Source organism: Pipistrellus hanaki (assembly GCF_964339955.1).
Source record: "Pipistrellus hanaki genome assembly, chromosome: 1".
NCBI classification, from domain to species: Eukaryota; Metazoa; Chordata; class Mammalia; order Chiroptera; family Vespertilionidae; genus Pipistrellus; species Pipistrellus hanaki.
In genome coordinates, this window is record NC_140503.1 from 22,087,939 (window position 1) to 22,114,272 (window position 26,334).

At 58.2% G+C, this 26,334-nt stretch overlaps 1 protein-coding gene across 4 annotated transcripts in view; it reads left to right on the plus strand.

Annotated features, from left to right (window-relative positions):
* MIDEAS (mitotic deacetylase associated SANT domain protein) overlaps window positions 1-25,480 on the plus strand; it is a 64,268-nt gene extending 38,788 nt beyond the window's left edge. For 2 of the 4 annotated variants that reach the window (XM_084892597.1, XM_084892596.1), the window contains exons 2-13: window positions 5,799-7,565; window positions 8,896-9,195; window positions 12,507-12,852; window positions 14,704-14,770; window positions 15,259-15,401; window positions 15,555-15,658; window positions 15,998-16,073; window positions 16,759-16,847; window positions 20,034-20,180; window positions 21,335-21,547; window positions 23,084-23,280; window positions 23,636-25,480. In XM_084892597.1, the coding sequence (XP_084748723.1) occupies window positions 6,063-7,565; window positions 8,896-9,195; window positions 12,507-12,852; window positions 14,704-14,770; window positions 15,259-15,401; window positions 15,555-15,658; window positions 15,998-16,073; window positions 16,759-16,847; window positions 20,034-20,180; window positions 21,335-21,547; window positions 23,084-23,280; window positions 23,636-23,798 (3,348 nt within the window). In that variant the 5' untranslated portion in view covers window positions 5,799-6,062 and the 3' untranslated portion in view covers window positions 23,799-25,480. Of the gene's footprint in view, window positions 1-5,263; window positions 5,445-5,798; window positions 7,566-8,895; window positions 9,196-12,506; window positions 12,853-14,703; window positions 14,771-15,258; window positions 15,402-15,554; window positions 15,659-15,997; window positions 16,074-16,758; window positions 16,848-20,033; window positions 20,181-21,334; window positions 21,548-23,083; window positions 23,281-23,635 lie in introns of those variants that run through there. The other 2 variants (XM_084892598.1, XM_084892599.1) reach the window with 2 other exon arrangements.
* The last annotated feature ends 854 nt before the right edge of the window (window positions 25,481-26,334 follow it).

Consider the following 26,334-nt stretch of genomic DNA (forward strand, 5'->3'; position numbering starts at 1 on the left):
TGCCTCCTGCAGGCCCCACACCGGGGGTCAAGCCTGCAACACAGGAAGATGGCCTGACCGGAATCGAACTGTGATCTGATTCACAGGTCAGCGCTCCACCACTGAGCCGCGCTGGCCAGGCTCGTGCCAGCATTTTTATAACCAAAGCTCCAACAGCAGCCGGCTCGAACCCTGGCTGAGCTGTTCGAGCCTGATCAGCTTGACGGCCGAGACCCCTGGGGCTCATGGCTCCCTGGCCCATCTCCCTGGCCTCTGCCTTCCAGAGCTGAGGTTCCGTCTGGAGAAGGATCATCTGGGACTCCCTAAACCAGGAGTGGGCAGATCTTCAGGCCTGCCCTTTCGTGCCCCCGGGAAGCGACACTGCTTAGGAGGCAGGTCCCCCTCTTTGTAGCCGCGTCTCCTTCCTCATTGGTTTGCAAACCCCGCGAGAACAGGATGGATGTGTCCTGTGGCTGGGAGAAACGGGGCCCTTCAGCCCAGGTGTGAGCTCCGGTGACTACCGCCCCGCAAATGAGGGCACTGTGTCCAGAGGGAAGGTCTATCTAGGACAGGGGTGGGGAGCGTTCGGCTGCGAAATCGTTTGGCTTGGCCCTGCCAAGGCATTCGGGGTGAGTTAATTAAATGTTTGACCAAATATAGCAGGCTAATTTTTAAGCTGATAATTCTGTATGGGCCCTCGAATGATGTTATAAATATCCCAAAAGGCCTTTGGCAGAAAAAATGGTCCCTCCACCCCTCACCCAGGGCCTGGGCAGCAACCGAGATGGCAGTTCCAGGCCACACGCCCAGTGTGGCTGCAGTCAAAGGCCCAGAGGATCTGAGAGAGCTTTTCAAGATGTGAGCCTGGGCTGCTGGGCCGTGCTGGGCAGTGCTGGGCCTTGCTGGGCCATGCTGGGCAGTGCTGGGCCATGCTGGGCAGTGCTGGGCAGTGCTGGGCCTTGCTGGGCCATGCTGGGCCGTGCTGGGCTGCCTAGCCAGACACCTTGGTGTCTGGAGGCCCCCGCCCAGCCCTATCAGGATGCATACAGAGACAGGCTTGTGTCCGGGCTGTGGTCTAAACGGAGCAGGAAGCCAGGGGCAGTGACAGGGCTGGCTCTCCTCTAGCTGGCCTGCATGTGATGCGGGGCAGCAGGGACCGTCCAGAGGCTGGCAGCTTGTGGGCCAGCAGTCGGAGAAGGATCTGTGTTTAGCTTCGTTGGTGAGGGCCTGGGGCCCCAATGGGGGTGCAGTGGGAAAAGGGGTGGTGGTGGTTAGGAGGTGCGGCCTTTCCACTTTATGTCAGCATCCCGGGAACTCTGACCGGCGGGGAGACTGGAAATCAGGGCCGGGCGGGAGCCCGGGTGGACACGCCGGCTGAGAGGAGCACCTCTGCCCGGGCACGGCTCTGACTCACCGTGGGCGCGGTCCGGAGTGAGCATCGCGAGAGGCGGGTGCCAGCCGGGCTCCCAGAGCGGCGTTGTGCCGCCGGCCAGGTGCTGGGGACAAAGAAACGCGTCGCCCCTGGAATGCACTGTGCTGGGTGCTGCGGGGGGCGTGTGGGAGGCGTTCGAAACTCCCGTCTCTCCCTTGGGGGGAGGGGGGGTTTCCCACGGGGAGCGGTGTAAGGCCTGGAGGAGGAGGAGGAGGACGTGGCCAGAGGACAGAGGGAGGAAGGGGTCCCGGGCAGAGGCACTGCCCGGGCAGAGACGTGGGCACGAAGCAGGAACAGCGTGTGGAGACGGGAGAGCAGTGCACGAAGGCACAGACGTGGCGGGCGAGAGAGGTGCAGGAGCCTGTCTGCAGGGACTTCTGGGCAGGAGAGGAGGTTTGGGGCTTTGTCCTATGAGAGCCTCTTTGGTGCTCGGGGAACGGCTGGCTTAGAGACGTGGGGCCTTGCTGGATGCCATAATTGGGTTGGAGCTGCATGAGCTCTGACGCGCCCTCTTCCCGGTGTGCGTTGAGGGGTAGGGGTGGCCCCGGGTGTGAGAGCAGGAGCGTAGACATCAGCTCCAAAGGTCCGGAGGGGTCCTCCAGTCAGCTCTCACCCCCACCTCGGAGCTGAGCCACTGGCCGCTGGCACCAAGCTGGGCACCTCCTTCCTGGCCTGTGTGCCCTTGACTCACAGCCGTCTTTTCTCTCCGACGGCCACACGGAATGCCCCAAGCATGTCGGTCAGCGTCCTTGGTCCCCTGGCTGGTCATGGCGTGGTCCCATCACGCTGTGGCGAGGGCTCGCGCACTGGACTCTCCCAGCGGGTGCTGGGCAGGTGGCAGGGTTGCCAAGGGCACATGGGTAACGGTATGTGTCCGTAGGACGTCTGGTCGAAACCGGTTTGGCTCAGTGGACAGAGCGTCGGTCTGCGGACTGAGAGCCTGCGGACTGAGAGGTCCCGGGTTCGATTCCGGTCAAGGGCATGAACCTTGGTTGCGGGCACATCCCCAGTGGGGGGTGTGCAGGAGGCAGCTGGTCGATGTTCCTCTCTCATCGAAGTTGCTAGCTCTCTCTCTCTCTCCCTTCCTCTCTGTAAAAAAATCAATAAAATATATTAAAAAAAAAAAAAAGCAGGATGTCTGGTCACCTTACCTTTGGGTCTCCGCTGGCCTGGGGCGGGGAGAGAAGAGGTTTACCTGCCAGAGGTTCAGGCAGGGGGAGGGCTTCTCAGGGAAGAGAGAAGGAATATCTGCGCCCAGAAACCCTTGCTCTGAGACCTGGGGAGGGAACGGTGGAAGGAAGGTGTCTTCGGTGGCATGCCTTGGGAATGAGGAACCAGAGCTTGGTCGTCGAAGCTTCAGACACACCAGGGTTCAAGGCCTGGCTCTGCAGCATCATTAATGCGTCATCGTTAGCTCATCTGTGAAATGGGTATTAAAGATAATGCTTTGGCCGGACCGGTTTGGCTCAGTGGATAGAGTGTCAGCCTGCAGACTGAAAGGTCCCCGGTTCGATTCCGGTCAAGGGCATGTACCTTGGTTGTGGGCACATGGGGGGCGGGGGGTGCAAGAGGCAGCTGATCGATGATTCTCTCTCATCAATGTTTCTAGCTTTCTATTCCTCTCTCTTCCTCTCTGTAAAAACTCAGTAAAATATATATATATTTTTAAAAAGATAATGCTTTGGCTTCATGCTGCTTTATAAAGCTGGTGTGGGAATTAAACACATATAAAGAAAGCACGTAGGACCTGCCTGGTACAAATACGTTGTTGTTGTTATTATTGTTATTATTATTGTTAACAACTACTACTGCTACTATTTAGTGGCCTGCTGCCTTCCTCCCCTCCTTCCTGCAGGATTTCCAGGCATCTCCCACACTTCTCTCCATTCCCCACATAATGGCCTTTCTTTTCAGGGGATCCTAGGTCTGGGTGTCCGTGATCAGCACTCTGAGCCAAGCAAGCCCGTGGGGGTGACAGGGAGGCCTCTTCCAAAGCTTCTGGGGGAGCTCAGCCCCCCAGAACCGGCCCCCTCGATTTCTTCTGAGCTGCTGGCCCTCCCTGAGGTGCAGGGTGGTGGAGGGAGGCAAACCAGCTGAGCCTGACCCCTCCGAGGGGCCTGACCATACAGCGGCAGGTGGTCCAGCCTGGGGCGGTGGGGGCCGGAGCAGCTCTGCACGGAGCCCCATCCACAGGCTCCGCTCCCATCTCCCCGCCCAGCCCAGCGTGCAGGGCCTGCCCTCTCCGAGGGGGCGAGCGGCCATCCTGCGCCGGGGGTCTGGGTGCCCTCCAGCGCCTGCTCCAGCAGGCGCACACGCACACGTGCACCACGTCCCGTCTGCCACGCGGGCTTTCCCTCACCCCCAACTCCAAGCCCGTGGCTGTCTCGCTGGGTGGCAGGGCTGTGATGGGGGGTAAGCGGGGGGGGGGGGGGAGGTGTCTAAGGACCCCGTTCAGGTAAGCGTGTAAGCGCCTGAGAGGCTCCCAACCCCTGGGAGGCACGTGGACCTTCCAGCCTCCCCTCCCCTCCCCTCCCCTCCCCTCCCCTCCCCTCCCCTCTCCTCCCCTCTCCTCCCCTTGGCTTGAGCACGTTTTTCCTGCCTCTGTCTGGCTTCTGCAGACACGTACTTGAGTCCATTTGTGCCAGTTGGGGAGGCAGAGCCCGGCTCCTGCAGCCAGGACAGTCCCATCCTGCAGCTTCGAAATGGCACCCGGGGTCGTTTTCAGTCTGGGGCTAGCCTCTGGCGTCTGCTCCGAATCGGGTGGTCAGGGAGTGGGAGTTAAAGCAAGAGAAAGGGGCTTGTTCTGCAGGTGCATTCTGCGGCCCCCAGCACTCTGCTTGTCCACACCCTGCCCCTCCTGCCGGGCCCAGGTGCCCGGGTGCCCTCCTGGCCTCTCGCCCTCCTCCAGTTTCCACGTGTGGAGAAAAGGGGGTGCAGGCGGGCAGAGTCGCATCCCTTCGGGGCCGGAGCTGAGGAAGGAAATGGAGGAGGAAGTTCCTCCCCTCTGGGTGCCGGTGAAAGTGAAAGGCAGGCCGGGGCTGGCGTGAGTCACCGGCTCCGGGAGGGCAGGGCCGGCGCTGCGGAAGCCTGCGCGGGAGCGATAGCGCGGGGCCTCCCTGGGCAGGGGCATCGTGGGGTGTAGCCGGGCCTTCATACCCCCGCCTGCCCGGCACCGCCCCGCCCCAGCCCTCCTCTGCTCTCCGCCGGCCTCCTGGCTGCCAACGGCGACCTGCAGCCTCGAGGGGCTGAGGGCTGAGGGCTGAGGTCAGCCTGGACGTGCAGATGCATTCCTAGGGCCTTCTTGGCCCCCCTCGGCTCGCCTCCCCGCCCAGCTGGCTCCGGACCAGCACGTTACTGAGCCGGGGGAAGAAGTGAGTCACGCAGCTCCCACCCTTACCCAGTGCTCAGGGAGGGACATGTAGCCGCTTCGGAAGCAAGTCTTTGAAAAGACGTGCAAGTTATGCATGCACGTTACCACTCACACGTACGTAATAAAAAATACACGTCAGCTCTGCTGGTCTGGATTGCATGTTCTGTAGCAGGATCAGTAGAGCGGCCCGTTTTGTTTTTTTCTCTCTTTTTTTTTTTTGCAAATCAAGTTAGAAAACAAACACAGAAGCACTTCAGTCGCACCATGTCTGTCCTGGAGAAACCCTCCGAACTCGAGTTCGAGCAGCCCTCTCCCTCAGCATCTCACGTTTGCTCGGGATGCCAGGAGCTCTTTGGCAGGGGAGGAGGCTGGGTGAGCACTGCTGACCAGCATCCTGCATCCAGCCTGCCAGGGCGGCAAAACAGGTTCCTGTGCTCCTTTGGGGAAGGCTCTGGCAGCCTCCATCCCACTCAGCGGCTCCTCCCAGGGGTGGGGCTAGGACGGCACACACTCCCGTGGGGCCTCGCCTGCCAGCCTCGGTGCCAAGGACCCGAGCGGGCGGCGCCTCGAGGCCTGGACGCTGCCAGGACCCGGTGGGCTCCTGAGCCCGGGACGGCACCGCTGGGAATGGCGCCCGTTCCCTCCGCTTTCTGTGTCTGAGATGTGCGTGGGGCGTCCGACGAGGCGTGGGCTGGACGGATGCTCCTTCTGGGTCTGCTGGGGAGGTGCCTGCCTGGGCAGATGGGAGAGGACCAGGCCTGGCCGCCCAGGGGACGGAGGCCTGGCTTAGGAGGGGGAAGGAACCGGACATGGCCTCTGCCGCCCCCCCCCCCCCTCCCAGCGTGACCGCAGGAAGGAGCTCAGGCTGGACCGCAGCCCCCGCCCCCCTGGGCAGACAGCTTTGTGCAATTCACAAGCCACACCACATGCAGCCAGGGGCCGAGGGGACCTGGCTGACGCCCGGGGCATCGTGGGAGGCCGTGGCTGACGCTGTTGCTCTGCTTCTTCTGTCTGCAGGCTCCAGGACCCGCGCAGCATCATGAACCGGGAAGCGTAGGCAAGCCCAGGAGTGTCTCTGTGCAGAGAGAGGAGCCGCCAACCGTTCTCTCTGCCTGTGCCTGACCACATCGCCCGGCCCACGTTCCCGCCCCTGCCCCTGCCCCTGCCCCGCCCCCTCTGGCTCCTGGACGAGGGGGCTCCCAGCAGGACCTCCCCCTAGGGGATGGGCAACTGGTGAAGGAGGCCTCGCTCCCTTCCCGGGCCGGCCCCGTCGGCCACACCATGAACCTCCAGGCCCAGCCCCGGGGTCAGAACAAGCGGAAGCGCTGCCTCTTCGGGGACCAGGAAGCCGCCGCCGCCAAGGAGCAGCCGCCCCCGGCCCTGCAGGCCCCGGCGCAGCCCCCGGCCCCGCCCCCGCCGCCCGCCCGCGGGAAGGAGGAGCCTTACTTCGGCCACGAGGGCCCCACGGGGGCCGCCCCGGCCTCCCAGCCCGTGGAGCTCTCCAACAGCCTGGCCCTGCTGAACTCGGTGGTGTACGGGCCCGAGCGGACCTCGGCGGCCATGCTGACCCAGCAGATGGGCTCGGGCCCCGTCAAGTGGCCCAACGCGGTGATGGCGCCGGGGAGGGGCCCGGAGCGCGGCGGCGGGGGCGCGGGCGGCAGCGACAGCGGCTGGCAGCAGCAGCCCGGCCAGCCCCCGCCCCACGCGACGTGGAACTGCCACAGCCTGCCCGTCTACGGCGGGCACAAGGGGAGCCCCCACCCGGGCATGGTCTCCGCCTACTACAGCCACCCCGAGGCGCTGAAGCGGGAGAAAGGGGGGGGCGCCCAGCTGGACCGCTACGGGAACGGCGTGCGGCCCGCGATGCCGCCGCAGAAGGCGCCGCAGGAGGCGGGGCGGCCCCAGGCGCCCTTGAACTCGTTCCACGTGGCCAAGAAGCCCCCGAACCAGGCGCTGCCCCTGCAGCCTTTCCAGCTGGCGTTCGGCCACCAGGTGAACCGGCAGGTCTTCCGGCAGGGCCCGCCGCCCCCCAACCCCGTGGCCGCCTACCCGCTGCAGAAGCAGCAGCAGCCGCAGCAGCAGCAGCCACAGGCAGGCCTGCCGCAGATGCCGCTCTTCGAGAACTTTTACCCCATGCAGCAGCCGCCCTCCCAGCAGCACCAGGACTTCGGGCTGCAGCCGGCGGGGCCGCTGGGGCAGCCCCACCTGGCGCACCACCACGGCATGGTGCCCTACGCCTTCCCCCCCAACCCCGACCTGAACCCAGAACTGCGCAAGGCCCTCCTGCAGGAGTCCGCCCCGCAGGCCGTGCTACCTCAGGCCCAGATCGCCTTCCCCCGCCGCTCCCGCCGCCTCTCCAAGGAGGGCGTCCTGCCGCCGCCCGCCGCCCTGGACGGGGCTGGGGCCCAGCCGGGGCCGGAGCCCGCCGCCGCCGCCGCCGCCGCCGCCAACCTGTTCCTGCATCATCACTGGCCCCCGCACCAGCCGCCGCCGCACGGCCCCCTGGGGCAGCCCCATCCGGAGGCGCTGGGCTTCCCGCTGGAGCTGAGGGAGGCGCAGCTGCTGTCCGACGGGGAGAGACTGGCTCCCAACGGGCGGGAGCGGGAGGCCCCGGCCATGGGCGGCGAGGAGGGCATGCGGGCCGCGGGCGCGGGGGACTGCGGGCAGGCGCTCCGGGGCGGGGTGATCCAGAGCACGCGGAGGCGGCGCCGGGCGTCCCAGGAGGCCAACCTGCTGACCCTGGCCCAGAAGGCAGTGGAGCTGGCCTCGCTGCAGAACGCAAAGGTGAGAGCGGCGTGGGGTGGGGGCCGGGCCAGTAGAGGGTGTGGGGTGGGAGCTGTGTGTGGGGGGAGTGAGGACGCCAGGCCCGCCAGGGCCCTCGTCTCACTTCACGAAAGGAAATGGAAGGACCTCTACGTGTCAGGGAATTCTGAACGCCCTGCATGCAAAGAGCCGCTCCCCAGGGGCACCCGGAACCTGGAGGGAGGGGAGGGTTACCCAGGGGCAGGGCTGCAGGCGGTCAGTGCCCCGCACCTTCGTTTCCAGACCCAGCGTGCTGACTTTTAGCAGCTAAGAGACAAGAACGCAGTAGTCATTATACAGGTGATCTTACTTGTCAAAATGCATCGCACTGTAATTAAAAATAGCTGCATTTCGTTGTGTCTGGGACACTGCCGTAAAGCTGATGTAAAAGAAAAGACAGGAACAGTAGGGGAGAAGCATGAACGGAGTGCAAGCACCCACCTTGAACTTGGCGTTTCTTACGCTTGGTCACAGATCATGTGTTAGGGATGTATCCTGCCTTTTTGCTAAAGAAACCCCACGTGGGATTTCCCAGGGTCATGAAGCCGGCACGGAAGCCTAACATCTGACGGCAAAGCCAGTGTTTGTGCCTTCCTTTACCTGAGGACTCAGCCCCCGAGGCCTGCAGGGCCAGGCTGATCGGTAGAAGACTGTAGGATTTTTAAAAAATATATATTTTATTGATTTTTTTACAGAGAGGAAGGGAGAGGGATAGGGAGGTAGAAACATCGATGAGAGAGAATCATCGATCAGCTGCCTCCTGCACACTCCCTATTGGGGATGTGCCCGCAACCAAGATACATGCCCTTGACCGGACCAGAATCGAACCTGGGACCCTTGAGTCCACAGGGCGATGCTCTATCCATTGAGCCAAACCGGTTAGGGCAAGACTGTAGGATTTGACTTCTCTCCAGCCAGCTGCCACTGGGGAATAGCTATACAAAGACCACCCTCAGCTGCCACCAGTTCCTTGCTTGCTTGCTTTCACAGAGCTGCGTTTACATATCTAGATAAATTTTCACAGGCCACTCACTCACTGTGCAGGCCAGGCAAAGTACATCTGCCAGGCACCTGTGGCCTGAGCTGGCCATCTGGGGACCTCCTCCAGGCTGGGATGGGGAACCTGGCAGAGAGGAGGTGGTAGAGGATATTTGGGAATGTGGCGGGAGAAAAGGTGATCAGGGAAAGGCCATTGGGAACCGTCCTAGGAGTGTGAATCCCCGGGTCCAATGGGGCTGGGAATCCTAGACCAGCAAACCGGGACTTACCTCTGAACCTCCCCTCCATTCCCCTCCCTCCCTTCCCTTCCCAGGATGCCAACGGCTCGGAGGAGAAGCGGAAGAGCGTGCTGGCTTCCACCACCAAGTGCGGGGTGGAGTTTTCGGAGCCGTCCCTCGCTGCCAAGCGAGCCCGAGAGGACAGCGGGATGGTGCCCCTCATCATCCCCGTGTCCGTGCCGGTGCGGACCGTGGACCCCGCCGAGGCGGCCCACGCCGGGGGCGTGGACGAGGACGGGAGGGGGCCCGAGCACAGCCCCGCGGAGCACAAGGCGTCCGTCATCGTCACCCGCCGGCGGTCCGCCCGGGTGCCCGGCACCGACGCGCCGGCTCAGGTAGGAGACTCCCTGCAGGAACCTCCGGACCCGGCGCTCCTGGGACCCGGGGCTCCTGGGACCCGGCGCTCCTGGGACCCGGGGCTCCTGGGACCCGGGGCTCCTGGGACCCGGCGCTCCTGGGACCCGGGGCTCCTGGGACCCGGCGCTCCTGGGACCCGGCGCTCCTGGGACCCGGCGCTCCTGGGACCCGGCGCTCCTGGGACCCGGCGCCCTCTGGGGAAAGGACGGTGTGACTGAAGGAGCCATTCCAGCAGCCGGTGGGGATACTCTCTCTGTTTTCCAAAGCAAACTGGACAGACGTGCTATGGGGGACAGTGAGGCAGTTTTATATTTGAAATACAGTATGCGTGAATCATTTCAGGCCACCAGATTTTGACAGGGCCTATCAGATGGGTCAGGCCTGTGCTAGGCACTGGGATGGAAATGTTTGCTTGTTCTGTCAGTGCAGATATGCATGTTGAAATATCTTAAAAGATGAGGTTTTGTCCATATCTTCTTTTAGTTCTGATGCTATATGTTATATATATATATATATATATATATATATATATATATATATATATATATATCGATGAGAGAGAAGCATTGATTAGCTGCCTCCTGCACACCTCCTATTGGGGACGTGCCCACAACCAAGGTACATGCCCTTGACCGGAATCGAACCGGGGACCCTTCAGTCCGCAGGCTGACACTCTGTCCACTGAGCCAAAAAAGTCAGGGCTGTCATGTACTTTTCTATATTTTTCTTTTTTTTAGTCTGACCTATCTTTCAATTTACCACTTAAATTTAGCTGGATTTAATGTGTTGTTAAGCCCATTCATTGAGTTATTTTTTATTAGTATTTCCATTACCAAATTTCCATTTGGTTAATTTTTAGAGTGTCTGGTTCTTTGTTGGAATTCTCAACTTTGCCTTCTATCTTATTGCATAGTTTAGTTTATTTCTGACAACTCCATTAATGGCAGCCCTGTAGGTCTGTTTCTATCATGTTACTTCTTGCATTTAAATCACATCTTGCTTTCTTGTATGTTCGGTTGTTTTTGTTGAAAGTCAGATATTATATACAGAGACACATGGAGGTCATTGAAGGCTCTGGATGAAGTTCCCTTCCAGAGAGAATTTGTCGCTGCCTCTGACAGGTAGCAAAAAGCAACAGCTACCCCCATTCCTTTAACTTAACCAGAGATTAAATGGTGACAGAGATGAGAGGAGTTGAAGCTGGGCCTTATTCCATGTGAGGACTAGTCTACTCAGAAGTATTTATTCACCTTTATTCTAAGGAGATAGCCTGTTGGCACTCCAGGCCACAGCCAGGGAGTCTGCCAGGCCCTGCTTCCTGGACAAGCCCCAAACGTCAAGTTTACTCAAAGGTCTGTCCACTCGGGTTCCTGGCCTCTTGGTCGCCTCTTCCAGTCACAGCATCCACTCGAGGGAAGCACACCTCCAAAGGCTGGTTCACCTCTTTGGCTTTCCTTCTGTTCCTGGATCTTGGCTTTTTAATTCTTTGCCAACTCATTTGCTCTCTGATAACCTTCAGAAATGCGGTTTCTGTAGTGAGTCCAGATTTTTTTCCCGTTATTCTCAGCTGGACAACCAGCCTCAATGCCTGTCCTCCAGAGCAGAGAGGGGAGCTCCGAGGTTAACATGCGCGGCACAGCCTCTGCTCTCTGGAGTCTCAGCCTCTGGTTGGTGGAAAATTTGTGGTGGAGCCCCGAGGCCAGGGAAGCTTGTCCTGAGGAAGGGCAGAAAGGAGCCTGAGCAACTGCACAGCTCAGCACACTCATTCTAACGATGGGGAAACAGATCCAGGAAAGGCAGGAGGCGTACCTCAGGCCATTCAGTAAAGAACTGGCCCTGGAATGGGAATCTCCTGAGACCCTGTCCATGAGTATTTCCAAGGTCTTGGGGGAGGTTTAAATGTGGTTATTGAGTTATTTTTTTCTTGGTAGCACAGACTTTTTCAGTCTTGCACAGAAATACGGAGAATGCTATTATAATCAACCCCAGTACGTAGCCATCAGAATCTAGTCGATCTTTTTTCATTTGCACCTCCTCGTCTCCCTGCCGCTGGATATTTAGAAGCAAATCCCCAACATCATATTGTTGCAGCTATAAATACTTCGGTTTGTATCTGAAGTACATCACGCATTCGATTGCCGGTCAAGGGCATGTACCTGGGTTGCAAGTTCGATCCCTGGCCCTGGTCAGGGTGTGTGTGTGGGAAGCAGCCAGTCAATGTATCTCTCTCACATCGATGTTTCTCTCCTTCCTCGTCCCTCCCTCCCTTCCACTCTGTCTCAAAAAAAAAAAAAAAAAAAAATAGGGGGAAAAATTATTCAAGGACAGGATTCTCCTATTAATTTTGTCAGACATGGGTCCCATGCCCAGTTCCGGTCTTGTCGCATGGGGGAGGGGGACTTCCGTTGATGCCTAGCGTTTGCGTAGCGATAGCAGCCAGTGTTTACTGAGTAATCACTATTACCAGGTACTGTTCTCAGTGATTTTCAGTATTCATTCATTTAGTCCTCATAGCTACCCCATTAAGTAGGTACTTAATTCAGGTGACCAGATGTCCCGCTTCTGGTGGGACAGTCCCGATTTTTCTTTCAAAAAATCGGGACTTTTTTAAAATGCCGCGGGACGAGGGACACATTGTTGAAAATCGGGACGTCTGGTCACCTTACACTGAATGTACCATGTTAAAAATGATGATACACAGAGAGTTAAGTCCTTTAAGTGGCAGGTAAGGGAGGTGGATCTCAAGCCAAGCGATCCAGCTCCAGGGCCTGGGCCCTTCACTATCGTCCTCTGCCCCGTGGCATCCTTCACAGCGGGAACTGCGGGCTGTGGCCCACATTCAGACGTGAGGATTGCTTTAATATCTTTAGGGGATCCTTTTTGAAAATCAATAAAATATATATATGTGTGTATGTGTGTGTATGTATATATATATATACACACACACACACACCCACACACACACACACACACACATATATATATATATATATATATATATATTTTTTTTTTTTTTTTTTTTTTTTTTTTAAAGAAAGAAAATGGGGGTGTGGGGACGGGGGAGAAGCAGCATCTGTAACAGAGACGACCTGTGGTCCACAGAGCCTAAAGCGACGGTTTGGCCCTCGACAAAAACAGTTAGCTGGGACCTGTCACCCGCCTCAGGCTTGCCCGGATGGGTGCGGTGGGCAGACTGAGTTTCAGAGGGGAGCCCAGCTCGCCGGGGTCCAGACGCCGGGACCCCCAGGACGTGGGAGGCTGAGCCGTCTTGGTCTCTTTCCGTCTCCAGGCCGAAGACATGGATGTCAAGTTGGAGGGGGAGCCTTCGGTGCGGAAACCCAAGCAGCGGCCGAGGCCCGAGCCCCTGATCATCCCCACCAAGGCGGGCACGTTCATCGCCCCTCCCGTCTACTCCAGCATCACCCCGTACCAGAGCCACCTGCGCTCTCCCGTCCGCCTGGCCGACCACCCCGCCGAGCGCAGCTTCGAGCTGCCGCCCTACACGCCGCCCCCCATCCTCAGCCCCGTGCGGGAGGGCTCCGGGCTCTACTTCAACGCCATCCTGTCCACGAGCAGCGTCCCGGCCCCGCCTCCCATCACGCCCAAGAGTGCCCACCGCACGCTGCTCCGGTCCAGTGAGTAGCCCTGGCCTCGGGGGCGGGGATGAGACTCGTCTTGTGGGGCTGCGAGGGGTTGTTGGGTTGGCATGCTGCAAGAGAAGGGGCTCCACTCTTCTCTCATCTCTGAGAAAGAGAAGGAAGTCGTCCCGGTTCAAGAATACGTGTGGGCGGAGGAGGGGTGTCAGCCCAGCTGCCTGGGTTCAAATCCCAGTGGCGCCATTTGCTGTTACGTCCCCTGTGCGCGTCATTTAAACGCCCCGGGCATCAGCTGCGTCAGTGCTTAGGTGAGAATATTAGTCGTGTTTGGTTGAGGATGAGATTGCCAATATTCAGCTGTTTTCAGATCCACGTAGGGTAGTTTTCTGTGCGTCAACCTAATAGCTACCTCCCAGGGTTGTGGTGCGGCTCAGGTGCGTTCACAGAGGTACAGCACGCGACTTCATGCCTGACTGCGTCGTGTTTGTTCTCAATGTCGCGTGGCAGATCCTTCCTCCTCAGTCACTTTGGCCAAGAAAGAGCGGACGTTTTGGCTCGCGCGGGTTTGAAATGTTGAAAAAAGTTGCCCGCTCCACAAGAAAAGATCCGTTCCCCAGAAGAATGTGATAATGCTATCGCTTGGGGTGGGGAGAGGATTCCTCGGGAGTAAGCGCTACCAGACCTGCACAGGGGTGAGGCGGTGCCATCACCAGATTAACCTCCGAAGCCTGACCTCACCCGCGGCTCAGCTCTCTGGCGCCCCCTCGTGTCCGCGAGTGAGAAACGGCTCACCTGGGCTGGCTGGCTGACTGGCCTTCTGCCCTCACACTGCCAGGCCAAGATTCAAAGCTTCTCTCCCTGCCTGGGTTGTGCAGGAAGAAGTCACTGTAGAAGTCACTTTGAGATTAGTCGCAAAGAAAAGGTCTGTCCATGCATGGGTATTTATCAAGAACTTGGGTGGAAAGCCTCGCATCGGATCCTGTGAGGGCTTCAGCGATGGATGGGGACACCGCGGCCTGTTTTAAGGAAAGCACGGGGTCATTGGAGAGTTGACGCGGGGGCCTGGGAGACAGGAAAGCTGAGGTTCCTTGCGGTGTGGCGTCAGCAGGCAGCGGGAGAAGCAGACCCTGAGCTCCGAAGCCTACAGAGGCTGCTAGCCTGGGGTAGGGAGGAAAGCCTTCCAGAGAGGGTGGGGCTAGGACTGAGCCTGAGCTACGAAGGGGCGGGGAGGAAATGAGTGTGACAAAGACATGGAGGTAAGACTGTGCAGGGAACGTGCCGGGCCACGTGTGCCCGGCCTGCTGGGAGCCAGGGCCCAGGCGAGAGGCCGGTGGGCGGCCGGGATGGAGGGGGACGGTGAGGAGCTGCAGGAGAGGCTGCAGAGAGGAGTCAGCAGAGCGTTTGTTGTTGCAGCGAGGGAGTGTCTCTCGGTCCTGTGAGGCATGAAGAGATTAGCTCAGGAGAAACTGAGGCAGGGAGCCCGGCGGGGAAGGGAGAACATAATTATGCAGCAGCGATCTCCTTCGCCACCTCACCGGGGAGCAAAGAGGAGTTTCGGCCTCTTTGCTAGCACAACCACAGCTTCATGTTGGAGTTGACCTGGCGTGTGGGAGCTCCCGGGGCTGGGTTTTGCGCGTGATTTCATTCACTCCTCACATGGTTAGCCCTCGGAGTCCCTCTCAGTAGGAGCGAAAAGCGGGGGCACCCACACATTTAGTAAAGTTACGGTGAGTTGTCACGGCTGCAGGCTCAGGGTGCCGGGTTTCCACGTGTGAACCCCGTGAGTCACCGCCGTGGATCTGGTGCTGGAGAGCAGCCGCCGAGGGCCGGGGCGGAGGGCTTTCCGGAGGGAGGAGGGTACGGCCCGCCAACCTGCCTTTTGTCCCGTAGATAGTGCTGAAGTCACCCCACCTGTCCTCTCGGTGATGGGGGAAGCCACCCCCGTGAGCATCGAGCCGTAAGTGCAGCCCTGCCCCCGGCCCGCGGTGTGAGGGTGGCTGAGTGGGGTCCAGGCGTTGGGGCAGGCCCGCGGAGCCGCAGGGGGCTCTGCAGAGGGCTGAGCAGCCTCTGGGCGGCCTCCCTGGCACCCGCGTCCGTGCGGAAGTCACGGAAAGGAAGGGACGGGTTCGGTTTGCATTTGCCTCTGCGGATGAGAGGCTCCTTCCCCGCCTGTGAGCCTGGAGCTCCTCCTTCCCTGCCCCACACCTGGGCCCGGCCTTTCTGGCAGCACTGGGTGCCGATGGCCAGGTGTCCTCACAGAAGCCAGATTCCCTTGTGCCCAGCTGAGGCCTTGCCATGCTCAGCCCCTGTCAGCTGCCCTCTGCAGTCTTCTCCCATCCCCCAGGGAGAAAGCCAGATTCTGCCGCCTGCCCGCCCCCACCCGCACCTCACCCCACCCACCCCAGCAAAGGGAGGCCTCACTCTCTGCCCTCTCCGCCCCTGCAGACGGATCAACGTAGGCTCCCGGTTCCAAGCGGAAATCCCCTCCATGAGGGACCGTGCCCTGGCCGCCGCAGACCCCCACAAGGCCGACCTGGTGTGGCAGCCGTGGGAGGAGCTGGAGAGCAGCCGGGAGAAGCAGAGGCAAGGTGAGCGGGGACTGGAGCCGGCCCAGCAAAGGCGTCCTGGGGAGGTGGGTGGGCTGGCTCGTCCTAGCCCCGCCCCGCCCCGCCCCGCCCCGCCCCGAGAGTGATTGCCTCTCCTCCCTCCCTCCTCCCTCCCCCCTCCCTCCCACAATGCAGTGGAAGACCTGCTGACAGCCGCCTGCTCCAGCATTTTCCCTGGAGCTGGCACCAACCAGGAGCTGGCCCTGCACTGCCTGCACGAGTCCAGGGGAGACATCCTGGTGAGGCACCGCCCCCAGCGGAGGGAAGGGCCCTCGGGGAGGCCGGCCTGGATCCATCTCTGCTGCCCAGGAGCCAGGCCTGCTCACGGGCTGATCTGAAACAGGCTGGAGGGTCCAGCCAAGATGGGGGTATAAGGGGCTCAGCCCAAGGAAACCCTAGTTCTAGACTTTGCAGCTCAGGGTGGTGCCATCCCCCCCAGGCCCCGATTCTGGGCCACTGGGTCCCGGCTCGGGGCTGCACTAAGGGCCCTCTGCACCCGTGATGGCCTGAGGAGACCCTCTGAGATTTTCCCACCGAAACCCTGCCCGGGCCCTGACTTCTCTTCACTCCCCTTTAAGGAAACGCTGAATAAGCTGCTACTGAAGAAGCCCCTGAGGCCCCACAACCACCCACTGGCAACGTATCACTACACAGGTGGGCCTGGCGGGGGTGGTCCAGAGCCGGGAAGGTCTCCCGTCAGGGGGGCCTGGTTAGTGCTGAGTCGCCGCAGCCCTGGGTGGGGAGATAGAGGGGTGGGTAAGCAAAGAGCCAAAGCACTGCCACCAAAGCTGGGGTGGCTCTCAAGCAGCTTACCGTGCCCCGGAGAGGAAGACGGGAGGGCGTGGGCAGGTGGGAGCCGTCCAGGCAAGGAAGCCTAGGACTGAGGACAAGGGACAGGGGTCCAGGGAGCGCCATCCACACTGGCCTCGGGTACCTGGACCTTAGACAGCCCCTGGAGTGCCATGTCCCGTCCTGGACCCTGTGCTGTAAGAGGGACGTTGACCGCTGGGCATCGTCATAGCAGCTGCTGTCACCGGCCCCTGTGCAGGGGTCCATGTAGTCTGTGCCAGGCTGGGCACCAGGGTTTCACACGCATCATCGCATGTAGTCTGCACAGCGGGGGAGGTGGCTTCTATTGTTAGTCCCCACTTCACAAGTGAGGAGAGTGAGGCTCAGGGTCGAGAGACAGGGCTAGTACGTGGCAGAAGCAGTGTGCGGAGCCAGCTCTGACCGGATGGGTCGCACTCTTGTCTGCTGCTGGTCAGAATCGACCCCCCTCTTCCCGTGATGCTCACAGCCCCACCCACCTCACCACCCCGGCTCCCTGTCTGCCCCGCAGGCTCAGACCAGTGGAAGATGTCGGAGAGGAAGCTGTTCAACAAGGGCATTGCCATCTACAAGAAGGATTTCTTCCTGGTGCAGAAGCTGGTGAGCTGGAGCTCTGTTTCAGGGGAAAGTGAGGGCAGGAGCTGCCTGTAGGATTTGGGGTCCCTCTACAGTGGGGGCCTGCAGTCGTTTACCAAGCCCCCTCCAGAAGCACTTAACTCAGTGCACTAAGTAGCCTCAGAGAATGTTGTAAACAAAACAAGCAGGCCCCGCCCCTTCATTCTAAGCCCCGCCCCTTGGATAGTGTGGCCACACCCTGGTTCTTAATCCAGAGAGAGGCCTGAGTGGGTATCGGACTCAATGGCATCAAACTTGAAATAGTGGTGCCTGGCTGGCGTGGCTCAGTAGTTGAGTGTCGACCTATGAACCAGGAGGTCTTGGTTCAATTCCCAGTCAGGGCACATGTCCGGGTTGTAGACTGGATCCCCAGTCGGGGGTGGGGAGTTGGAGGAGGTGGCCAATCAGTGATTTTATCTCATCATTGATGTTCCTAACCTCTCTCACCCTTCCTCTCTGAAATCAATAAAAACATATTGTAAAAACAAAACAAAACCTAGGCGGTTTGGCTCAGTGGCTAGAGCATCAGCCTGTGGACTGAAGGGTCCTGGGTTTGTTTCTTGGTTTCCGGTTCCCTGGCTCTGGTTGGGGTGTGTGCAGGAGACAACCAATCAATGTTTCTCTCTTACATCAGTGTTTCTCTCTGTCTCTCCCTCTCCCTTCCACTCTCTCTAAAAATCAATGGAAAAGCTGAAACCGGTTTGGTTCAGTGGATATAGCATCGGCCTTTGGACTCAAGGGTCCCAGGTTCAATTCCGGTCAAGGGCATGTACCTTGGTTGCGGGCACATCCCCTGTAGGAGGTGTGCAGGAAGCAGTTGGTTGGTGTTTCTCTCTCATCAATGTTTCTAGCTCTCTATCCCTCTCCTGTCCTCTCTGTAAAAAAACCAATAATATATATATATATATTTTTAAAAATCAATGGAAAAATATCCTCAGGTGAGGATTAACAAAAACAAACAAAACAAAAGCCCACAACGACTTAACGTAGTAGTCACCCAGGGGAGAGCCAGAAGAGGAGGGGCTGCAGCCGAGGGGGGCCGTTCCCCAGGGCGGGAGCACTCCGAGGCCACAGTTAGTGTGTGGGAGGAGAGGCCACCCTACGATAAGAGGAACTGAGAGCAGCCAGTGACTGTAACTGAACTGGGTGGGGGCCTCCGCCCGCATCTTGTCAGACCCAGGGCGTCTTTCCAGTAACTCAGATGGCCGGCTAGAGGAGGCCGGAGCCTCCTTGTCCTAGGTTTATCTTGTCCTCCCCCTGTGTTCTGGGGAACTAAAGTGCTTTGCTGATTTGCAGCCTTGCATCTTCCCTCCAGCCCCGTCCGGCGAAGTCTGGGCTGTGGGGGAGCGCGTTGTGTGCCCCGCTGAGGGGAAAGGGCTTCAAGGACATGCTTTCCTCTAGGGGGGCGGGGAGGGGTCGATGGGGCCAAGGGTGGCTCTGGGACCTGGACCAAGTGCTGCTGCATTCTCCTACAAGGGCCCTGTTGTGAGGACGGACCTCCGCCAGCTTCCTGATTGGGCAATACTTCCAGGAGCCCCTAATGCCTTAATGAAAAGCACAGGCCAGTAGTCAAACAGGATGATCAGACAGAACTGGCGGTAAACGTGCAAACGGGATCTCATTAATGAAGCTGGGATTTGGCCCTTCCTGTGAGCTGGAGCGTGTCTGTTTCTCCTCTCTGACTCCTCGGGCTCCGGGCCTAGGGCCTCCGTGCCACCCAGAAGTTGGCTGAGCAGGGAAGACAGCCTTGTGTTTTGTGTGTGTGTGTGTGTGGGAAAGTAACTAAAGGCAGTGGCCAAATGGGTTTGTGAAACGGGAGGGCTAGGACTTCAGGGCGTGGGAGGCCCTTGGAGATCGCCTGGTCTCACCCCATTCACTATTCACACATGAAGAGACTTGTCTAAGGCCACCAGCTATTCAGTGGCAGAATTAGGAACAAGATTTGGGAATCCTGCTTCCTTTCCAGGTTTCCCGGCTCATTAGCCTCCCGTGGTAATTTGACATTCCTCGTCCTACTTACCGGTCGCTGCTCCCTGGAGAGGGATGGAATCGTTTGTCCACACGGATGAAGAGAGTTTATGTTGCAAGGTCTATCCTGGCTTTGAATAGGAAGGGTGCCCAGACTTTTTTCTTTAATGAATATTTAATAAATAAATTAAAAAAATCTGCCGAATCTGGTTTGGCTCAATGGATAGAGCGTTGGCCTGTGGACTGAAAGGTCCCAGGTTCGATTCCGGTCAAGGGCATGTACCTTGGTTTCGGGCACATCCCAGTAGAGGGTGTGCAAGAGGCGGCTGATCAATGATTCTCTCATCGATGTTTTTAACTCTCTATCCCTCTCTCTTCCTTTCTGTAAAAAATCAATAAAAATATATTTTTAAAAAATCTTAAGAGGAAGGAGGGGTGAGGGTGGGGCTAGAGAGAGAGACATATCGATGTAGAGAGATATATTGATCAGGTATCTCCTGCACACGACCCAGCTAGGAATTGGACCTGCAACCTGGGTATGTGCCCTGACTGGGAGTGGAACCCGCCACCTTTTGATGTATGAAATGACACTCCGACAAACTGAGCCACACGTGCCAGGGGCAGATTTTTTCCCCTTTAACTTTTTATTTTGGAAAAGTTCAGACCTAGAGGAAAATTGAAAGGATAGTATAATGAACACCTACATACCCCTTCCTTAGATATGCCTGTTGTTAACATTTGCCACACTTGCTTGCTTTCTGTCTATATATACACTTAAACAAGCACCTGTTCCCTCTCTCTGTTTTAATTAATAATTAAAAGTAAGTTACAGACATCATGACATCGGACCCAAATACTATCTAAAAACAAGGACATTCCCCCGTAAAACCACAGTAGCATTATCATCAAAGAAACACACGCTGGTAAATAACACGCTCTACCATGCGATCCACATTCGAGTCTCCCCAGCGGCTCCGTGTTGTCCCTCTTAGCTTTTTAGAAAAGGCGAAGTGCTGACGCTCGGGTTCGTTGAATCGGCCCGTGGTTTGTCAGGGCAGGCGTCAGAGACGTGCTCACACGTGGGGGGCTGATGGAGCTTAGTGTTGGCTGCGTTTAAGGGGAGACGCGGGGGAGGCTGGCGTCTGTCTCCCCAGCCAGGTGGGCTGAGCCGGGAACGCCGACCTCACTCTCGTCTCAAACCAGATCCAGACCAAGACGGTGGCCCAGTGCGTGGAGTTCTACTACACCTACAAGAAGCAGGCGAAGATCGGCCGCAACGGGGCGCTCACCTTCGGCGACGACGCCGGTGACGACAAGTCGGTCCAGGACGAGGTGGAAGTGGACATCAAGGTGATTCCCTTCCCTGCTCCGCTGCCGAGAGCTTGGCTGGGGCTGGGTCCGAGGCCAGGCCTCCAGGAGCCCCTGGAGGGCAGAGAGAGGAAGGCTGTGCCCCTGGGGACCCCAAGTTGTTGGTGTCCTGGGCTGGGCACTGGCCCTAGGCCTTGGGGACCCCTCTTTGTTGGCCAGTGACGTAGTAACCATACCTTGTGTGGATATAGTTCCCGGGGGAAATTTCCCACAGCGTTTGCACCAGCGTCAGTGTGTTGTCCCCTCATCGCAGGCCTCTAACACTGGTCCCAAACGTTAGCCATTCTCCTATCACCCTTATGAGTTTCCGCCATTCCTGCATCCTGCCATATGTTACCATTGCTACTTCTGTCATCTCCACATACCACTTGTGCTGTTCATATTTTTAAATCAACTCAATTTTACTCCAAAGGGAAGTTTTGTATTACAATCATCCATCAGAAACAAGTCCTGCTCGGCAGAGACGGTGCTAGTAAAAATAAATATAGGGTATGAGAGTCAAGCAATATTGTTACATTCTACCTAGATACCGTTATCTGCCAAGGCTCTGAAACTGAGGCCTGGAAAAGTACAAAGGACACATCAACATGAACTGGAGACCGCTCCCTAACATAGTCAGGATTGAAAAGAGAATTGAAAAGAGAGTGTTCATTCTGTTTCCGTGTATCCACCCAAAGCCATTTTTGGGGCTCCAAGCCCACACGTGGTGACATGCTGCTCTAAGCTGGGGAGTGGCTCGGCCCCCTTTCTGCAGGTGGGAAGGGAGTGGCGCCGCAGAAAGCGACACAAGGAGGTTGAGAATGGAGCTCCAGTTGCTGCCTGGCTCCACCAGACCAGCCTGCCCAGGGATGTGTCCCTGAGCACATCCAGGAAGACCGGTGGCCTCTGGGGCGGGCCCGGCAAGCTCCCTCCCTGTCCCTGGCTCCGTTTCAGGGGCTCCATCTCATCCCGCAGGTTCCCAGGGCTCCAGGCTCGCTCCTCTTTGCCAGGCAGACGAGGGGAGGGCGGGTGTAGAGTCGGCACAGGAGGCCAGGCCGGGATGAGCAGGGACGAGCGGGCCCTGGCTGGGTCCGAATCCGTGCGCTGTGGCTGCATGACTGACGCTGGGGTCCCTGCCCCGTTCTTGTCCCCCGTAGACTTCCCAGAAGTTCCCCAGGGTGCCTGCTCCCAGAAGAGAGCCCCCCAGTGAAGAGAGGCTGGAGCCCCGGAGGGAAGGAAAGGAGCCCGGGAAGGAGGGGGAGGAGGAGGTGCCAGAGACCCAAGAGAAGGGGGAGCAGGAAGAGGGGCGAGAGAGAAGCCGGCGGGCCGCGGCTGTCAAAGCCACACAGACACTACAGGCCAATGAGGCGGTAAGTGACCTCCCTGGGGGAGCCCAGGGCCAGGAGAAGGGCTGGAGCTGGGCCCCAGGGGGTGGGCGGGAAGGCAGAGCAGGAACATGACTGGGATCGTCATCCTAATGCTGCTACGTCATTGAATCCTCCTAACCCTATGGGGTAGGTCCTGCCGTTATTCCCATTTCACAGATGAGGAAACCGAGGCCCACGATCAGATAGCTGGTAGGCAGCCTGGCTCCAGAGACTGCCATTACATTTTACACTCTGCCTCTTTTGTCTCTGAGACTCGGGGACCGCAAGGTGTATGGGACATGGGGGAAGCATTCGAGAAGTGTGGCTCAGGCAGGGCTCCCCTAAGAGAGCCGTGTCCCTGACAAGAATGTCTGAAGCTGAGCTGAGGTCACAGGCGTGATGATCATGGCCCCTCCGCCATGTTCTCTGCAAAGGGCTGTCCTGTCCGTGATCTCATTAATCCCGCACAAGAACCCCGCAGAGTGTGAGCCCTCACTTGGCAGAGGGAGGAAGCGGGGCTCAGAGGCACTCAGTGACTTGCCTGAGGCTCCACTCCAGATCCTACTGCAGTGCTCTGCCAGCCACATCACAGGCCAGGAGGCAAAGCCTGCGGCCAGAGCTGGAGTCCAGGGCGGGGTCCCCGGGAGAAGGCAGGGACGGGAGAGCCTGTTGGGGGATCTACTCTGAGTCTTTTATTTTGGTGTTGTACACTTATGCTTGCAGGAAAGCCCCCCACAAACTGTAGACACACAGCTGTTGGTTTCCTTTTTTATACATGTTTTATTTATTTTTTAGAGAGGAAGGGAGATGGATAGACAGAAACATCAATGTGAGAGAAACATCGATCAGCTGCTTCCTGCACACTCCCCACTGGGGATGTGCTCGCAACCCAGGTACATGTCCTTGACCAGAATCGAACCTGGGACCTTTCAGTCCACAGGCAGACGCTCTATCGTATCCACTGAGCCAAACCAGTCCTGGTTGTTTGTTTTCTTTTGAGCTTTGGCTGTGCTCCTCCCAGAGCTGTGCTCTGTGTACAGGCTCAAGGGAGTTCTGCTGACTTGTCAGCCTTTTCCTGTAGGGTCGACCCAGTGCATACACTTCTGATGGCCATCCGGGGCTCCCCTGGCCCTGAGGGCATGCCCTGAGCACCCCTCTCCGGTCAGCACAGGTGTCCTCTGCTCTCCCCCCTCCCTCCGAGGAGGGGCTCCCGTCTGTCACCTCTGCGTCCCCAGCACCTTCGAATTTCACTCTGAAACATGGCAACGTGTGTCATTCATTGAGACACCACATCCCGTCAGATACATCGACAGCTAGGGCTGCGCCACCATTACCACACCAGCAACTTGGTGAAGACAGAGCTGGCAGAGATGGCATGGGCTGCTGGAAAGGCAGTGAGTGCCTTGTCACTGGAAGGATTCCAGAGAATGCCAGGGCAGGAGGGTCAGCCTGTGGGAGTCCTCTGTTCCCTGAAACTCCGGAATTTGGGATCCTGTCTTCCCCAGATCCCTCAAGGTCTCCTTGTTTGATCCTCTCCAGGCCAATGACATCCTCATCCTCCGAAGCCACGAGCCCAACGCCCCCGAGTCTGCCGGCGGCCAGGCCTCGGAGAAGCCGAGGGAGGGGCCCGGGAAGCCACGAAGGACACTGCCTTTCGCAGAGAAGAAGAAAAAAGCGGAGGCATTTAATAAAACCCAGAATCAGGAGAACACGTTCCCGTGTAAGAAATGTGGCAGGTAAGACGTGTCTCCATGGGGACGGAGGAGGGAGGGTGTGAGTGGCTGGCGGGCGGATGGTGATGATTGTGAGCCGGCAGGAGGAGGAGGAGGAGGAGGTAGCCTGAGCCTTCGGCCTGCCTTCTGATTGGCTCGGGGGGTTTCTAGGGCAGTGATGTCACTCAGCAGAAGAGGGAGGGTGGCACCGAATTAGGAGCTCATCTCTGCATTAGTTGGAGGGTGGGGGTAGGCCCAGAGGCATTCGCCCAGTCAGGAAGAGTCGGACACACACACACACACACACACACACTCTCTAGCCTGGTGGCCCGGGGGGTGGGCACAGATCTCTCACTCGAGCCCCTCCTCCCGGCTGCAGGGTGTTCTTCAAGGTGAAGAGCCGCAGCGCCCACATGAAGAGCCACGCGGAGCAGGAGAAGAAGGCTGCAGCTCTGAGGCAGCGGGAGAAAGAGGCTGCGGCCGCTGCGGCCGAGGCCGCCGCCTCCCCCCACCAGACGGAAAGCGCCGGGGAGAGGGGCTGAGGCCCAGGCCGCCGGGAGGCCCGGCCCGGCCCCTCTGCCTGGGCGCCCACCGGCTCCCCTGCACCAGCCCCTCTCCCTGCACCGGCCTCGTCAAAGCGCCTGCAGGCGCCCAGGGACTCACGGAGGGACAGAGGAGCCGTCCCGTGGACTTTTCTCCGGAAAAACAAACGAGACAATACAATAAACAGCTCTTTTATTTATAAAGGCCCCGGGAGCGGTGTTCAGGGCTGCAGGATCCAGTTCTCTGTGCACTCGGTCTGTCGGAAGTCGCCCTCACCTTTTCCTGGAACCAGGAGCGCCCCCGCTTGCTGGGGCCGCCCTCTGGGAGGGGCTCCAGCCGCGGCCACCGGTGCTTCTCACCCTGGGACCCCTGCTGCTGCGCAGTCTCCTTCCTCTTCCCCAGCTCCCGGAGAGCCAAGCACAGGTTCGCCCCGATGTAGCATTACCCCTCGGCTCCAGAGGACCTCGAAGACCCTCCCCTCAGCCCTGGAAAAGGGAGCTCACCCCTGCACACACCCCGTATGGGCCCAAGCTGCTCCAGCGCCCCTGTCCTCACTGAGGCCTCTCCCTCTGCTGCTGGCTGGCAGCCTGCTCTGGCTGCAGAGTTTTCTCCGATGTTTGGGGGGAGCTCTCAGCCTGCTGGAGGGGAGGGAACTGTGAGGAGAGAAGCCCTGAGGGCATTTAGATAAGCCTGGGCTCTTCTGCTTCCCCTTCTTGCCAAATGCCTTTGGGCCCTAGAGACCCAGGGAGCCTCGCCCAGGCCCAGCCTGCCCCTCCTTGGCGCAAGTTTCCTGCTCGTCTCAGTCCTGACCTTGGCAGCTGCCACCTGACCCCACCCCACCTAGTCCAGCGCCGATAGCCACCGCCCAGCCCCCAGCCCTGCACGCTGGAGATTTCTGGATCCTTCCCTGGGAGGAGGAGGTCTAACCCAATCGGGCAGGAGCCTTCATTCCTTGACGTGTGACATTTGGGAGCTATTTATTTATTCTTACTATTTAATTTTTTAACATCCTCTCAGGGACCAGGGGCCGCCTGCTTTCCAGAGGCCCAAGTGCATTTATCCCAAAACAAGGCACCTTCTTGGCATCCGCCCCACCCCCATTCCCAGGACCCTGCCGCCCCTCACCACATTGCTCTGGGAGCCCTTGCCGATAGGAACGATGGTACCTGCTGACAGAGGGGGGGAGGGGAAAGGTGCACACCCAGAGGAGCAGGAGCCAGGGGGTCAAAGGCAGTTATTGCTACCTCTGCTCGAGCTGTGCTTTCCGATGGCCTGGGAGGATTGGCGGGAAGCCAGAATCCTGGCTTGTCTCTGGCTGGAAGAAGCCATCTTTGGCACTGAGTTCAAGAAAGGACTGGGAGATTCTGGCGGCCCCTCCACTTGCCAGTCCCACAGGAGGGCCAAGTTACTTTTCCGATCTTGTCCCTCAACTTTTCATTGTCTAAAAGGAGTTCGGAGTGAATGCAAGTGAACGGCAGGCCCACGTGTTAGGATTCTGCTACTCATGAGATCGCCGACAGGCTTCGTGTTGGTAGCTGGGGGTAGGGAGAACGTCGTTTTGTTTCTAAACGATGCACTATCAGGTATTTTCCAGCCTTCATGCATTAATATGGTTCTACAAGATCCCAGCTACAGGAGCAACAAAATCCACCCCCGCCCCCCAGACTCCTGGACAACTGCCTAGATTTCCAACTTCCCAGTTAATTTCCTCCGTAAGCTTCCCCAAACTCGGCATCCCAAGATGGCAAAAATCTGGAACCCCCTCCAGAAACAGGAAGGTAGCAAATTTAGTCTCTCTTCTGAGTCACTTGTGTAATAAGAGTGCCTTCGAAGCTTTGCCCCAAAGTGCTACTTAGGTTTCCCAAGGTCTTTTTTATTTAAATTGTATTTTTGTTTCAGGCCCCTTGGTGGACATGCTGTAACAAATCTCCTTTGTGATCCTCCTTTTTCTAAACTCACGGAGACAAGACCAGGTGAATGTAGGTGGCAAAAACAAAAATGGTACCTGTCTGTATTCATCCCACCGGAGCATGGCGTTTTGGAAGGAAGGGTTCGTGCTCCAGGATGGGTTTCTATCTGGAATGTGTTGTGAACGTGAACTTGTTCAGAGGGCAGATCCATTGTGGCGTGTGACCTGCCAGTTAAGTAGATTCAGCCATAGAACCTGGCACAAGTCCATGTCCTTTATGGTGCTCTCTCCCTGTGAACACATTAGGCTCATCTTTAGTTTTTCTTTTCTTTTTTTCATATATATATATAAATTGATTTTTCACAGAGAGACAGAGAGTTAAAAACATGGACAAGAGAGAAACATCCATCAGCTGCCTCTTGCACACCCCCTGCTGGGGATGTGCCTGCAACCAAGGTACATGCCCTTGACCGGAATCGAACCTGGGACCTTTCAATCTGCAGGCCGACGACGCTCTATCCACTGAGCCAAACCGGTTTCGGCATCTTTTCTTTTTTTCTTCTACTCAGAACTCTTTGCTTTAAGAAGTTAAAAATGACAAACACCTCCGGCTTCATCATGCCCTC